Source organism: Capricornis sumatraensis, chromosome 2 (assembly GCF_032405125.1).
Source record: "Capricornis sumatraensis isolate serow.1 chromosome 2, serow.2, whole genome shotgun sequence".
Taxonomy (NCBI): domain Eukaryota; kingdom Metazoa; phylum Chordata; class Mammalia; order Artiodactyla; family Bovidae; genus Capricornis; species Capricornis sumatraensis.
In genome coordinates, this window is record NC_091070.1 from 50,151,491 (window position 1) to 50,166,341 (window position 14,851).

Consider the following 14,851-nt stretch of genomic DNA (forward strand, 5'->3'; position numbering starts at 1 on the left):
CTTCCAGACTCAGGGGTTGAACTTGGGTCTTCTGCATTGCAGGTGGTTCTTTACCTGCTGAGAAACTTTTATTAAAATAAAGTTATAAGCATCTGGCTTCATAAGATTCATCAGCTTTCTGAAACTGAACAGATCCCATTTCATTTTTCTCTGCTGAAAATCCTAAACTTACATTCCAACTCCAAAGTCAGAGGAAAGGAGTCAGATGTCTTGGTTTTGTCCATCCTGCATTTAACGTGTGTTGTGTGGTACATAAACCTCTCAACGTGTCTGCTGTGCATTCCTGGGTCAATTATGAATTTTCCTGTGTGACACTGGGGCAGCAGCACCAGGCACCACGTGCAAGTTTTATTGGATGTGTATTCTTGTTTAGAGCTCGGGCTGCAGCTCCGGCTGCTCCCTCCCTGGGGCCTCGGGAGCTGGGGAAGGAGGTGGCTGCCATTCATCTGTGACATAATTTCCCAAAAATGCCAAGAGGTGCCACACCAGGTCCTTCCTTTCTGGAAGGCGCACAGCCTCCCAAGTTCCTGGGTGGTCTGCATTTCACAGCTCAACACAAGGTGGTGGTGTTTGAGAGTAGGAAAACCCTGGAACCTGATTCTCAGTCCTGGAGCAATCTGTTCTGCAGCACAAGCCAGGCAGTCAGCCGGGGCTGCTCTTTAGTCATAGCCTGTGAGGCTCAGAGCAGAGTGTGTTTGCTTTCCTGCATCAAGACCTACCTTTTAAAATTATTGTTTTTTAAGTATTTCTGTCATCCCGCTCTAATTGTCCTCCTGTTGCCCATATTCAGGCTCTCATCATCCTTTTTTAGGTCCTGTCAACCTTGTATTAATTCATACAAATAAAGCTGCAGCTTTCTAAAGAGTATGGTGACAGATGTTAACTAGACATCCTGCCGTGATCATTTTATAGGGTGTACAAACACCAAATCATATGTTGGATACCTGAAACCTTATTATATGGCAATTAAGCCTCCATTTTTAAGAAAGTGTGTAATTTAATGAGTGTTGATGGTTGTATATACCCGTGAAACCACCACTGCAGACAAGATGCAGAACGTTTCCATTGCTCTCAAGATCTATTTCCCTTTGCAGTCCATCTCCCTCCCTATTCACCACCAGGCAACCAGGGAGCTTTTTTGGGACTTGTTTGCATTTTATATAAATAGAATTGTATAGTTGTGTGCTCTTTCATGTCTAGTTAGCTTCTTTCACTCAGTGTAATGATTTGAGATATATTCATCTTATATGTATTCTTTTTTTGTGGCAGGATATTTTTTATTAAGATACCACAGTTTATTTCTCCATTCCTTATTGATACACATTTGGGTTGTTTCCAGTTTGGGGCTATTGTGAATAAAGCTGCAGGGAACATTACTGTACAAATCAATACGTGAACTTAGGGTTTATTCTTTTTTTAAAGTAATTAATTTATTTTAAATGAAGTAAAGATGAATATTTTTAATGATAAAAGGTACAATTCACAAAAAAGATAGACATCATAAACTATTAGACACCTTAACAACAAAGAAACAGACACATAAAGCAAAAATCAGAAGAAATATACAGGAAAAGAAAAAATATCTAATCATAGACATACTAACATTTTCCCGAGAATATTTTATCAAGTACAGAAAAAATAAGAACGGGGCATCTTGAATGATGTCATTAATGATTTAAATATAACAGATTTCTATTTAATTTATATTAATCATATCCTACATAAATATATTTAAAATTTTATATCTCATATGTTATTAGATATCCATAGGACATTTAGAAAAACTGGCAAAAAGATAAACATTACTAAATTTCAAAAAGTTTACAAAATTTCTTTTTTGTGTGTGTGATTCAGTTATACATATACACATGTTATTTTTGAAATTATTTTCCACTATAGGTTATTATAAGATATCAATTATAGTTCCCTGTGCTATACAGTAAACCTTTGTTGCTTGTTGCATATCTATTTTTTAAAATTAGAAATCTAGCATTCTATTCACACTAAGTCAAATAAGTGGAATCTAAATGTCATAAATTTTTTAGTTAGGAAAAATTTCATAAGTTTTCTAAAATATAGATTATATATATGTATACAAAAGCTTTTCTACTACACTTGATAAAGGCTTGAGAAAGAACATAAAAAAAAAGATGGAGAAATTGGGAACCATACAGCATGCTTGGGGTTGGTGCATGGGGATGACCCACTGAGATGTTATGGGGAGGGAGGTGGGAGGGGGGTTCATGTTTGGGAACACATGTAAGAATTAAAGATTTAAAAAAAAAAAAAAAAGAAAAAAAAAACAAATAAAAGGCACCTTTGTTGTTTTTATCACTTAGGAAATTCCAAAGGTTTTGTGCCAAAATACCAAATATATATTTGTTATTATAAGTCACAATATCACACAAAAAAAATAAAATAAATGAAATGGGAGCACTGAATATGAAATAGAAAAAGTGAAACAAACTAGATAAAAGTAAAAGGTCCTCATATAATCCAGTTATTTTTAAACATGGCTACTCATTAGAAACATATCTGGAGTGCTGGCAAAAACAGCAATACCTGGGCATTTGTATTTTTCAGAAAATTCCAAAATAATTCTCATATGCATATGGATTTTTTAAGTGATTACAGGTTTTTCTGTTACATGGTAGTTTTGGTGATACAGAATTCTGTAATTTTTCTGCTGACCAATCATAATACAATGGTTTTGAGTAATAGTTACATAACCTGGTGGCTCAGAGGTTAAAGCGTCTGCCTCCAATGCGGGAGACCCGGGTTTGATCCCTAGGTCAGGAAGATCCCCTGGAGAAGGAAATGGCAACCCACTCCAGTATTCTTGTCTGGAGAATCCCATGGACGGAGGAGCCTGGTAGGCTACAGTCCACAGGGTCGCCAGGAGTCGGACATGACTGAGCGACTTCGCTTTCTTTCACAATAGTGAAAGATGTTTATCAGTTTTCACAATCAATAACAAGACAAAAAATAAAAGATAATTACAATTGCAAGCCATAATGGGAACATGATTAACCTAACAATATAAAATAATTACATACAATTTGGGGGGGGTCAAGCAGAGTGATGTGGTAAGTGAAAGTGCATCCGTGCACATGTTTTCATCTGCTCAGCCAGTCTATGTCTTTTGGTTGGTGTATTTAAATGTAAAGGGTTACATTTAAGGTAATTATCCATATGTATAACCCTATTGCCATTTTCTTAATTGCTTTGGGTTTATTTTCTGTAGGTAGGGCTTTTCTGTTCTCTTGTTTTAGGCCTAGAGAAGTTCCTTTAGCTTATGTTGTAAAGCTGGTTTGGTGGTGCTTTAATTTTCTCTTATCTGGGAAGCTTTTGATTTCTCCATCAAATCTGAAGGACAGTCTTGTTGGGTGCAATATTCTTGGTTGTAGCTTCTTCCCTTTCATCAGTTTAAATATGTCATGCCACTCCCTTCTGGCTTGTAGAGTTTCTGTTGAGAAATCAGCTGATAGCCTGATGGGAGTTCCTTTCCATGTTATTTGTCATTTTTCCCTTGTTGCTTTTAATATTTTAGCTCTGTCTTGAATTTTGTCAGTTTGATTACTGTGTGTCTCAGTGTGTTCCTCTTCGCGTTTATCCTGCCTGGCACTCTGTGCTTCCTGGACTTGGTTGATTATTTCCTTTCCCATGTTTGGGAAGTTTTCAGATATTATCTCTTCAAATATTTTCTCAGGTCCTTTTTCTCTCTCTTTTCCTTCTGGGTCCCCTGTAATGCTAATTTTCATGTATTTAATGTTGTCCCAGAGGTCTCTTAGGCTGTTTTCATTTCTTCTCCTTCTTTTTTCTATATCCTGTTCTGTGGCAGTGATTTCCACCATTCTGTCTTCTAGGTCATTTATCCATGCTTCTGCCTCAGTCATCCTGCTGTGGATTCCTTCTAGTATATTATTGATCTCTGTTTGTTTGTTCTTTAATTCTTCTAGGTCTTTAGTAAGCATTTCTTGCATTACCTCAATTTTTGCCTCCATTCTTTTTCTGAGATCCTGAATCAACTTCACTATCATTATTCTGAATTCTTTTTCTGAAAGGTTGCCTACCTCTGCTTCATTTAGTTGCTTTTCTGGAGTTTTATCTTGTCCCTTCATCTGGGATATAACTTTCTGCTTTTTCATGCTGATTAACTTTCTGTAGTGTGGTTTTATTTTAGTTGCTGTGGGATTATGGTTCTTTTTGCTTCTTCTGTCTACCCTCTCTGATGGAAGAGGCTAAGAGGCTTTTGTAAGCTTCCTGAAGGGAAGGACTGGTGGTGGGAAAAACTAGGTCTTTCTCAGTAAAGCTTTAATCCAATTATCTGCTGAAGGATGGGGTTGTGCTCCCTCGCTGGTAATTTTTTGGCCTAAGGAAACCCAGCCCTCGGGTCTATGGGCAATATGGTCAGGTTGGTGGTGGCCTCCAAGAAGGTTTACCCCAAAGGTGACCTCCCCAGACAGCTGCTGCCAGTCCCATGCACCTGCCCCCGCCCCTGTCCCTCTGGGGAGCCCCTGCTGACCCACACCTCCACAGGAGACCCTCCAACACTACCAGGTGGTTTTGGTTCAGTTTCCTGTGGAGTTACTTCTCCTTTCCTCTGAGTCTTGGTGCACACAAGGTTTTGTTTCATCAGAGACCCTGGAGTTTCTGGTCCCCCAGTCCTGTGGGAATTTTGTAATCAAATCCCACTGGCCTTCAAAGTCAGATTCCCTGGGGATTCCCAGTCCCTTTGCTGGGTCCCCAGGCTGGAAAGCCTGACATGGGGTTCCAAACCTTCACAACAGTGGGAGAACTTTGGTGTTATTGTTCTCCAGTTTGTGGGTCACCCACCCAGAGGGTATGGGATTTGTTTTTATCATAATTGTGCCCCTCCTACCATCTAGTTGTGGCTTCTTCTTTGTCTTTGGATGTGGGGTATCTTTTTTTGGTAGGTTTCAAGCATCTTTCTGTTGATGCTTGTTCAACAGCTAGTTGTGATTCTGGTGCTCTTGCAGGAGATGGGCCCAAATCCTTTTACTCTGCCATCTTGAACCTGAAGCCCGGGTTTATTCTTGTTGAATAAATTCCTAGTAATGGGATGGCTGGGATGTATGGTAGATAAAGGTCTAACTTTTAAAGAAACTATCTGTTTATCAAAGGAGTTTACTTTCCCACCAGAAGGTGGACTGTTCCAGTTTCTCTGCATACTCACCCTTAATACTGTCAGTCTTTTTAATGTAGCCATTCTGGAAGGTATGTGGTGGTATCTCATTATGGTGGTATTTCCATGGTCACCAGTGATGCTGAGCATGTTTTAAGTGCTTATTAGCCATTTGTATATATGTTTTTTGAAGTGCTTGTTCAGATCTTTGGCCTATTATTTTATTGAGTTTTACTTTTCTTTTTTATTGTGTTAAGGGTCCTTTATGCATTCTGGATACCAGTTCTTTGTCAGATATATGTATTGTGAACATTTTCTTCCATTTCATGACCTGCTTTTTCATTTTCTTAATGATACCTTTTGGTATCCATTTTTATTTTTGGTAAAGTTCAATTTATCAATTTGTTATGGTTTCTGCTTTTTAGTTCCTAAGAAATCTTTGCCTACTACAAGGTCACAGAGATTTTCTCCAATGATTTCCTCTAAAAATGATAGGCATTTTGCTTTTAGTTTTAAGATCCATTTGGACTTAATTTTTGTATTTTATGTGAAGTAAGGATTGATAGTTTTTTTCACCATAGATACCCTATTATTTCTTATTAATGCCTCTTTATTCTGATATTGATCATTTGTCCCCTTCCACCCTTCTTTGATCAATCTAGGTAGAGTGTTATTAATTTTGCTGTTTTCTTTTTAAACTAAAATGGCTTTTGGCTTTGTGGATAGAGAATATTATCTGTTTTCTGTTTTATTGAGGCCTTTTGCTCTGATATTCATTATTCGCTTCCTTCTAATTATTTTGGTGTTACTTTCCTCTTTTTTTCTAGCTTCTTGAGGTAGACCTTAGGTCAGTGATTTTAGACCTTTCTTCTTTTCTAATATATGCTTTTAAATCTATGAATGTCCCTTCCCAGCTCTGCTTAACCTGCAACCTACAAGCTTTAATAAGATGTATTTTCATTATCATCCGGTTCAAAATATTTTCTAATTTCCTTTGAGATTCTTCTTTGACTTATCAGTTATTTAGAAGTGTGTTGTTCAGCTTCCAAATATTTGTGGTGTTCTTACATATCTTATCGTTTTGTATTTCTAATTTAATTGTTATGGTCCTAGAACATGCTTTGTATGGTTTTCATTCTTTTAAATTTAGTTTGACTTGTTTTATGACTCAGCATATGGTTTCTCTTGGTTGACTATTATAAAAAATTCATATTCTTCTGTTTTTGTGTGTGTTCTATAAATATCAATTAGATTTAGGTTGTTGATAATATTGCCTGGATTATTTATGATTTTCCTGGTTTTTGTGTAACTGTTCTCTTAGTTGCTCAGAGGGGGTATTAAAGTCCCTTGCTATGATTTCAGACTGTCTATTTAATTTTGTTTTTTACTTCATATATTTTAAAGCTCTCTTATTAGGTACATATACATTTTTGACTGTTGTGTTTTGGCATGAATTGATCTCTTTATTATGAAATACCTTTGTTCATACTTTTTGTCTTAAAGTCTCTTTTATCTGGTATTATAATTTCTGCACTCTTAAGTTTATGGTTTGCATGGTATATTTTTTCCCATCCACTTATTTTTAACTGATCTGTGTTATTTAAAGTACATCTCCTGTAGACAATATATAGTTAGGTTTTGTTTCTTTATACATTCTGATATTCTTATACTGAAGTGTACAGTCCATCGACATTTAATTTGTATTGATATGGTTGGATTTAGTTCTGCCATTGCTTGTTTTCTGTTTAGTCTCTCTGGCTTATTTGCTGGTTTTGTTCCCTTCTCTTGCCTTTTTTTGGACTATTCCAAAGTTTTCTAGAATTCCATTTTAATTCATCCATTCATCAATTGGCATTGTGTCTTTAATATTTGAGTGGTTGCTCTAGGTACTATAATATACATCATTAAGTGTTCACAGTCTACTTACAGGTAATATTGTACCACTTAATATAAAATATAGAAATCTTGCAGGGTCCATTAACCCTTCCCGCTGCTGTCTGAGTTACCTGAGTTATCTATCTATAACTATAAACCCACAGTATATTGCTAGAAGTTTTAAGTTGTATGTATTTTGGAGAAATTAAGAGAAAATAATTGTCTTTTATAATTACTCATATAGTATTTATTTCTGATATTCTTCACTCATTCCTGAAAAATCTGAGTTTCTGATACCTCTCTTCAGGGTGAAGAATTTTTATTTAGCATTTTGTGTAGTGCAGACCAGATGGGGACACATTCACTTAGTTTTTCTTATTCAAAAATAAGGCCTGTAGTTCACCTTCATTATGGAAATATATAGAGAGTTCTAGGTTGACAGTTTCCTTCGTTAGTATTCAGTCTCGCCTGGCTTTCATAGTTTTTGATGAGCAGCCTTTGGTAATTCAGATTACTGTTTCCCTATATGTAACAGGATGACTTTCAAGATTTTTGTTTGTGTTTTTCAGTAGTTTGACTGTAATATGCCAAGGTAGGTTTCTCTTTGAATTGGTTGTCTGAGTTTGATGAGATTCTTGAATTGGTTATATTCAAGAATATATAGTGAATCAATATATAATCAATATATATTGGTTATATATATAATCAATTATATATATCAATATATATTGATTATATATTCAATAATATATAATCAATTTATTGGTTATATTCAATTCTTGAATTTATATAAATTTATGTCTCTTGCCAAATATGGGAAAATTTCAGCCATTCTTTGTTTTCCCCAAGAACCTGGAGATGTACTACCCCCCACCCCACTGCCCCCACATTAGTTCTTTGAATATTTTTTCTGCTCCAGTTTCTTCTTTACTTCTGTGATTCGAGTGTCCCTATGTTAGGCTTTTAAAAATTGTCTCACATTCCATGAAGTTTCATTTATTATTTTCAACATTATCTTATCTTGATTGAATGACTTCTATTAATGTCTTCAAGTTTACTGACTCCTTCCTTTGGCATATCCATTTTTTTCTTAGGGCAATCTAGTGATTGATCTAATTTCAGGCATTGTATTTTTCTGTTCAAAAGTTACCATTTGTTTTCTATTTCTATTTTCTATTTTTTTTCCCCCTCCTTCATCAGTGATGTGCAGGAAAATAGACTTGTAATTGCTTTAGAAGGTAAAGAATCTGGTTAGACCCAACTGCATCCTGCCTTGCTATGGTGTGTGATGGGTTAGATCTCAGTTCAGTTCTTTAAGCCTTGGCTTCATACTGCTTTCACTTTGCTCCACATGTACATGGTTCAGGGGTCTGCTGAAGACTGGAACTGAGTTTATACACAGAATATAGAATTTCAGTCTTTTCTGACCCTTCCATTTTGGCTTCCCTCTCACTCTTGGTAACGCTTCTATCCCATAGACTCCTACTGGTTTGTTTTTTTTTTCCTACCAGACAGATGATCTTTCTACCGAATTTTTACTGTGTTTGTGCTGCCTCCACTATGACTATTCTGCTCTTGGGCAAAGCTGCAAACAGAAACAAAAGAATCACAGAGAACCCAGCCAATGCTTGTCATCTGCTCCAAGTTTTACCTCCTGTCTAAAACTTACGTGTCCTTCAGTCTCTGCAGACCTCAGTTGTTGTCTTCTGTCCAAGGTTGATAGCTATTCTTTGCACGAGTCTCTATTTTTTAAATTAAATTATTTATTTAAATTGGATGATAATTTCTTTACAATATTGAGATGGTTTTTGTCATACATCAACATGAATCGGCCAGAGGTATACATGTGTCCCCCCATCCTGAACCCTCTCCCTCCCCATCCCATCCCTCTGGGTTGTCCCAGAGCACTGGCTTTGGGTGCTCTGCTTCATGCATCAAACTTGGACTGGTCATCTATTTTACACATGGTAATATACATGTTTCAGTGCTATTCTCTCAAATCATCTCACCCTTGTCTTCTCCCACAGAGTCCAAAAGTCTGTTCTTTACATCTGTCTCTTCTGCTGCCCTGCATGTAGGATAGTCATTACTGTCTCTCTAAAGTCCATGCTGCTAAATCACTCCAGCCGTGTCCGACTCTGTGCGACCCCATAGACAGCAGCCCGCCAGGCTCCCCCGTCCCTGAGATTCTCCAGGCAAAAACACTGGGGTGGGTTGCCATTTCCTTCTCCAGTGCATAAAGTGAAAAGTGAAGGTGAAGTCGCTCAGTCATATCCGACTCCTAGCGACCCCGTGGACTGCAGCCTACCAGGCTCCTCCATCCATGGGATTTTCCAGGCAAGAGTACTGGAGTGGGGTGCCATTGCCTTCTCCATTCTAAAGTCCATATCTATGTGTTAATACACAGTATTTGTGTTTCTCTTTCTGACTTACTTCACTCTGTATAATAGGCTCCAGGTTCATCCACCTCATTAGAACTGACTCAAATGCATTCCTTTCTATAGCTTAGTAATATTCCATTATGTATATGTACTACAACTTCCTTATCCATTCAATTGCTGATGGACATCTAGGTTGCTTCCATGTCCTAGCTATTGTAAATAGTGCTGCAGTGAGCATTGGGGTATACGAGTCTCTTTCAGTTCTGGTTTCCTTGGGGTATATGCCCAGCAGTGGGATTGCTGGGTCATATGGCAGTTCTATTCCGTTTTTTAAAGGAATCTCTACACTGTTCTCCATAGTGGCTGGACCAGTTTGCACTCCCACCAACAGTATAAGAGGGTTCCCTTTTCTCCACACCTTCTCCAGCATTTATTGTTTGTACACTTTTTGATGACGGCCATTCTGACCAGAGTGAGATGATTCCTCATTGTGGTTTTCGATTTGCATTTCTCTAATAATGAGTAATGTTGAGCTTCTTTTCATGTGTTTATTAGCCATCTATTTGTCTTCTTTGGAGAAAGGTCTGTTTAGTTCTTTTGCCCGCTTTTTGATTGGGTTATTTTTCTGGTATTGAGCTGTATGAGCTGCTTGTATATTTTGGAGATTAATTCTTTGTCAGTTGCTTTATTTGCTATTATTTTCTCCCATTCTGAAGGCTATCTTTTCACCTTACTTGTAGATTCTTTGGTTGTGGAAAAGCATTTAATTAGGTCCCATTTGTTTATTTTCATTTTTATTTCCATTACTCTGGGAAGTGGGTCATAGAGGATCTTGCTGTAATTTATGTCAGAGAGTGTTCTGCCTATGTTTTCTTCTAAGAGTTTTATAGTTTCTGGTTTTACATTTAGATCTTTAATTCATTTTGAGTTTATTTTTGTGTATGGTGTTAGAGAGTGTTCTAGTTTCATTCTTTTACACACGGTTGACCAGTTTTCCCAGCACCACTTGTTGAAGAGACTGTCTTTTTCTCCATTGTACATTTTTGAGGAGGCTCTATTTAACTGCTTACTTCTATATACTAGAAGTGCGGCTCTCACTCTACCTAGAAAATTGCAGTGACCTCCTTGACTGATCTTCCTTCCTTATAGTTTTATCTCCTCCCAATACAGTTTTCACTTGGAGCCCAAGTGTTTGAAGTAAAATTTGAGTTTGGTCTCATGGGCCTGGGTGTAGAGGCTTGGTAGTGGCATACACAGCCCTTCATAACCAACTCCTGCGTACCTGTATACTACAGTCAGGGGCCTGTTCTCAACCTAGTATTCTTCCATAATTCTGGATTACTCATTCCTTTTATTTCCCTTACTCTCTGTCCCTTGCATAACTCTAGAGAATCTTCACAGACAATCCAGTCCTCCATTTTGAGTTAGACATCCCCTCTGAAGTGCCCCCATGATATTTTCTGGGTCCCCCTGGCATGAGACTTAGGAGTTTGTTCCGTTATTTTCTGCTTAGATGTCTGTACCCCCAAAAGACTGAACTCCTCAAAGGTTACAAATTATGCCCTGTTTCTTTAGCTGCCAACTTCCTCCCCTCACTTGATTTTATATACTACCTGATTCCCAGCAGATACTCAGGTTGTTGTTTTTTTTTTTAACTAATAGTACTACATTTTTAAAAGTTAAAGATTTTCATATCAGTGCTTCAGTGAATAGCTGATTCAGGGTTTGAACCCGGGTCTCCTGCACTGCAGGCAGATTCTTTACCATCTGAGCCACCAGGCAAGCTTGATTTGTACAAGAGTTTCTTTGAAATAGAACAAAAGACTTAGGACTATAAGTCCACTACTCACTGTATACCAATTGGGGTACATTTGCTAACCTTGCCTTTTTGCCCCTAACTATAGGTACTCACCTCAGCATTTTACAGAATCCTCTCAGTCTACACTGAGAAAGAACGAAACAGTGGGACTGTTGATTGTTAATGGGCAGGCCTCTCTTTCTGTATGAATGGGAGAGTTCAGATATTGTTGGTGAAGCAGAGTGTGTGTGTGTGTGTGTGTGTGTGTGTGTGTGTGTGTGTGTGTGTGTGTGTGTGTGTGTAAATGGTGGTTAGCCAACAACATTCTCCCAGAGCACCAGGTGACAGATGCCGAGCTCACAGATCAGTCATGGCTTGTCAGCAGCTAGGGAACCTGGAGTGCCTTCTCTTCCTTTACACCGTTTCCCATTATCAGAAGGGATTCCTAGACCTTTACATCCTGCAGAACCTGAGTCTGCACCAGAGCTGCTGCTTTGCACCTTGTTATCACCCATCCAGCGCAAGCGCTCTTTCAGAACAAATGAGCTTCTGTTTCCAAATAACTTTTCAACTTTCATGTGTTGTTGAGGGTCTTAGAATACAGTGCCTTAGCTTCAGCATCAGCTTAGAAAAGACAAATGCTTATTTTTTTCTGATTATGCAAATAAAACACTCATTCCCTGGTGGCTCAGTTGGTAAAGAATCTGCCTGCAGTGCAGATCTGGGTTTGATCCCTGGGTCAGGAAGATCCCCTGGAGAAAGGCATGGTAACCCACTCCAGTATTCTTGCCTGGAGAAGAATCCCATGGACAGAAGAACCGCAAGTTACAGTCCATAGCGTCACAAAAAGTTGGACATGACTGAGCGACTAACACACTTTCAAAGGCATTTATACATTTATTCAATACATATTTATCTTGCATATACTACATACTGTGTTTTGAGGAATACAGTCAGGAGCATAGTTATGGTTATTGCCTCATGAAAATTTAGTCTAGCATTACAGAAAATATATAGAACTTTAAAAGAGAAATCAAAAAATCTTTATACACAGAGATAACCACTGTCTGAATTTTTTAAAAGGTGTATCTTCCTGTCCTTTGGGTTTTAGGCAGCAGCACTTCATCTGTTTTCATTTCAATATCCTCAGCTCTTTTGCTCCTTTGTCCTTCATCTCCCCCACGGGGCAAATTTCCAATTCCTGAGCATCTAATCATCAACCTATGTAATGTTTGGCTCTGGCCTGGAAAAAAAACACTATTTCAGAATGCTAATTTTAATCCCAAGGAGCTTGTTCTACTTTATATGTTTGAGATTCTGAATTTTCCACACCTACAAAATACTAATTATTAAGTTACAGAGGTATTTCCCTCTAAATTAAGTTAATAGACTTAAACTCATTTTATAGTTTAATGAGGGAGTTTTAAAACATGAGCTGTACCTTATTTATAATTACAAAAAATGTGATAAATATCTAAAGGTCATCAGTAAGAGACTAGTTAAATAATGTAGATCCATACAATGGAATGCTATGAACCCATTAAAATAGTTTGTTGACATAAAAAGAAAACTAATAAACATGGAAGGAGTCACAACACATTGTTGAGTGGGCGAAAAGCAGCAAATAATGGTACAGAGTAGGATATTTTGTTTTATTTCCATTCAGGTAAAATTGGATACATACGTATGTCCATGCTCATAAAGCTATTTGTAAGAATTCAGTCAATGTATTCCTTCAATTCCTACTGTAGAAGAGGCACTTAAAAATACACTGTGATAGATGTCTGTGTCTAGGGGAAAATCCGGATAATACATACAAATTGTATCATATGTATTTGTGGGGGAACGCATTTGCTTTACTAACAGCCCTTTCCCCCCTCATCTCTAGAATAATGAACTACAAAGCAGGTTGGACTATTTAATAGAAACCCAGTCCAAGACGGGAGTGGAAACCAGAGAGGCTGGAGTGGGCTGTGATCTTCTACCCAGGTATTTAAGAATTTCCTATTGTTCCAACTCAAATTCCCCTTTGACCCCAGAAAATACTTTCAGTGTGCTGTTATTCCCAGAATTGCATTCTTTCTATCAAAAGTATTTCTGCAAAGAGAAGTGGTGGCTGCTGAGGGGTCTGGCTGGACTCTGTGGAGTGGGGAGGCTATGCAGAGGCCTGGGGCACGCATGGCCCAGGGGAGACCTGGGGAGGCCACTGCAGAGAGAAGATGAGCCCCATCAGCAAGTGTGTGCATTTGGTCCTTCGTCTGTTCGTTTCTGTCCATTCGGCACACATCTGTTGAGCACCTCCCCTGTGCCAGACAGTGAAGATAAGGAGAGGAGTTAGACTGGGTTCCTGCCGCAGAGTGCAGGCTGCAAGGGAAATCAGATGTACAGGCAGACATTCTCAGCAGTGTGAGAGGGCCCTGTGAGGTGCTTTAGTAAGAGCAGGGAGACTCAAAGCCCTGCTGCTCCCTAGTACTGTAGCAGTGTCGTCATGCACTAGACCAGATTCACAAGCACATCAACAGGAACTATAACCTGCTTTGTTCAGCTGCATTTCTGAGCTAGAGGACTGAGCCATGTGTTGTTAAGCTGCTCACAAGCCCAGTACCTGGGTCTCTACCTAGTCAGGTTAGCACCTGTGACCCAGCAACCCACCCCGTGTCTCTAGGTGCTCAAAACTGTGCTTGGCTCCAAGAGGACAGAAAACAAGTGCATACCCAAGGCACTGATGGTACATGGCTTGTGACTTGGGTAACCAGAGTCACAAAGTGCTGTACCCTTGTGCAGGAAGGTGTATTCTTGTATGGTTAGGGGCATGTGTGTGTGTGTGTGGTGGTAGACATGAGTAGGTCAGGAAAATGGAGACTCCTGGCTTAAATGGTTGCATCCATAGGAAACAGGAATGAGCTGATCGCCAAGCTGGGCTGTAGAACACCCAGCTCTCGTCCTCAGGGTTAGGAGCTGCGGGACATGTTTAGGCTAGACTCTTGTTAGCTGGGGCCTCCGTTTCCTGACCTGGTAAGTCAGCGAGTTGGCCAGGTGACTTCTCAGCTCTAACCAGTTCTCACACTGTAGAACAATGTCTCATATCCCTGTTTATTCATTACTGATGTTGTCTTTTTTGTTCATTAAAATGAGATACTTGCCATTCTCAAAATACTTACCAAAAGCAGGATTAAGCTCTTTTATTTATTTTTTTGAGATGTCTCATTTACGTTGCTTGCTTTTTGGTTAAAAACAAGGCAATATTTTTCATTCTGATACCATTAACAGAAAATGTTTAAAAAAGAAGGAAAAAGAATGTATAAATAGACTCCAGGTCTCATCAATGCAGGGGATAAAGTGCCTGATAAAAATAGGACCCAAAAGAATGATTGATCATACCCAGGGACAACTGTTAAAATATAAATAGGTTGGCTATTTTCCTTTTTTTTTTTTTATTTTTCAAGAACCAAGTGGCTTAGTCCCCTCTAATTGCCCACATAATAAATCTTATTTGGTTGAGACGGGTACAAAACTATGTCTGAAACCAATAAATTGTTTGTTTTCTAATTCCCACATTTTGGCCTAAAACAGGGTTTTCAATTTGTATGCCGAGGGATAGCCTGAAGCAAACTTTTATGGCTAAGTTATGAAACCACAAAGCGGTGTTCA

At 38.4% G+C, this 14,851-nt stretch overlaps 1 protein-coding gene across 1 annotated transcript in view; it reads left to right on the forward strand.

Moving 5' to 3' along the window:
- The window catches only part of MYZAP (myocardial zonula adherens protein), a 115,287-nt gene that overhangs the window by 82,345 nt on the left and 18,091 nt on the right, over positions 1 to 14,851 (forward strand). Inside the window, exon 12 of the mRNA XM_068963685.1 lies at positions 13,089 to 13,189. Coding sequence (XP_068819786.1) covers positions 13,089 to 13,189 — 101 coding nt within the window. The remainder of the gene's footprint in view (positions 1 to 13,088; positions 13,190 to 14,851) is intronic.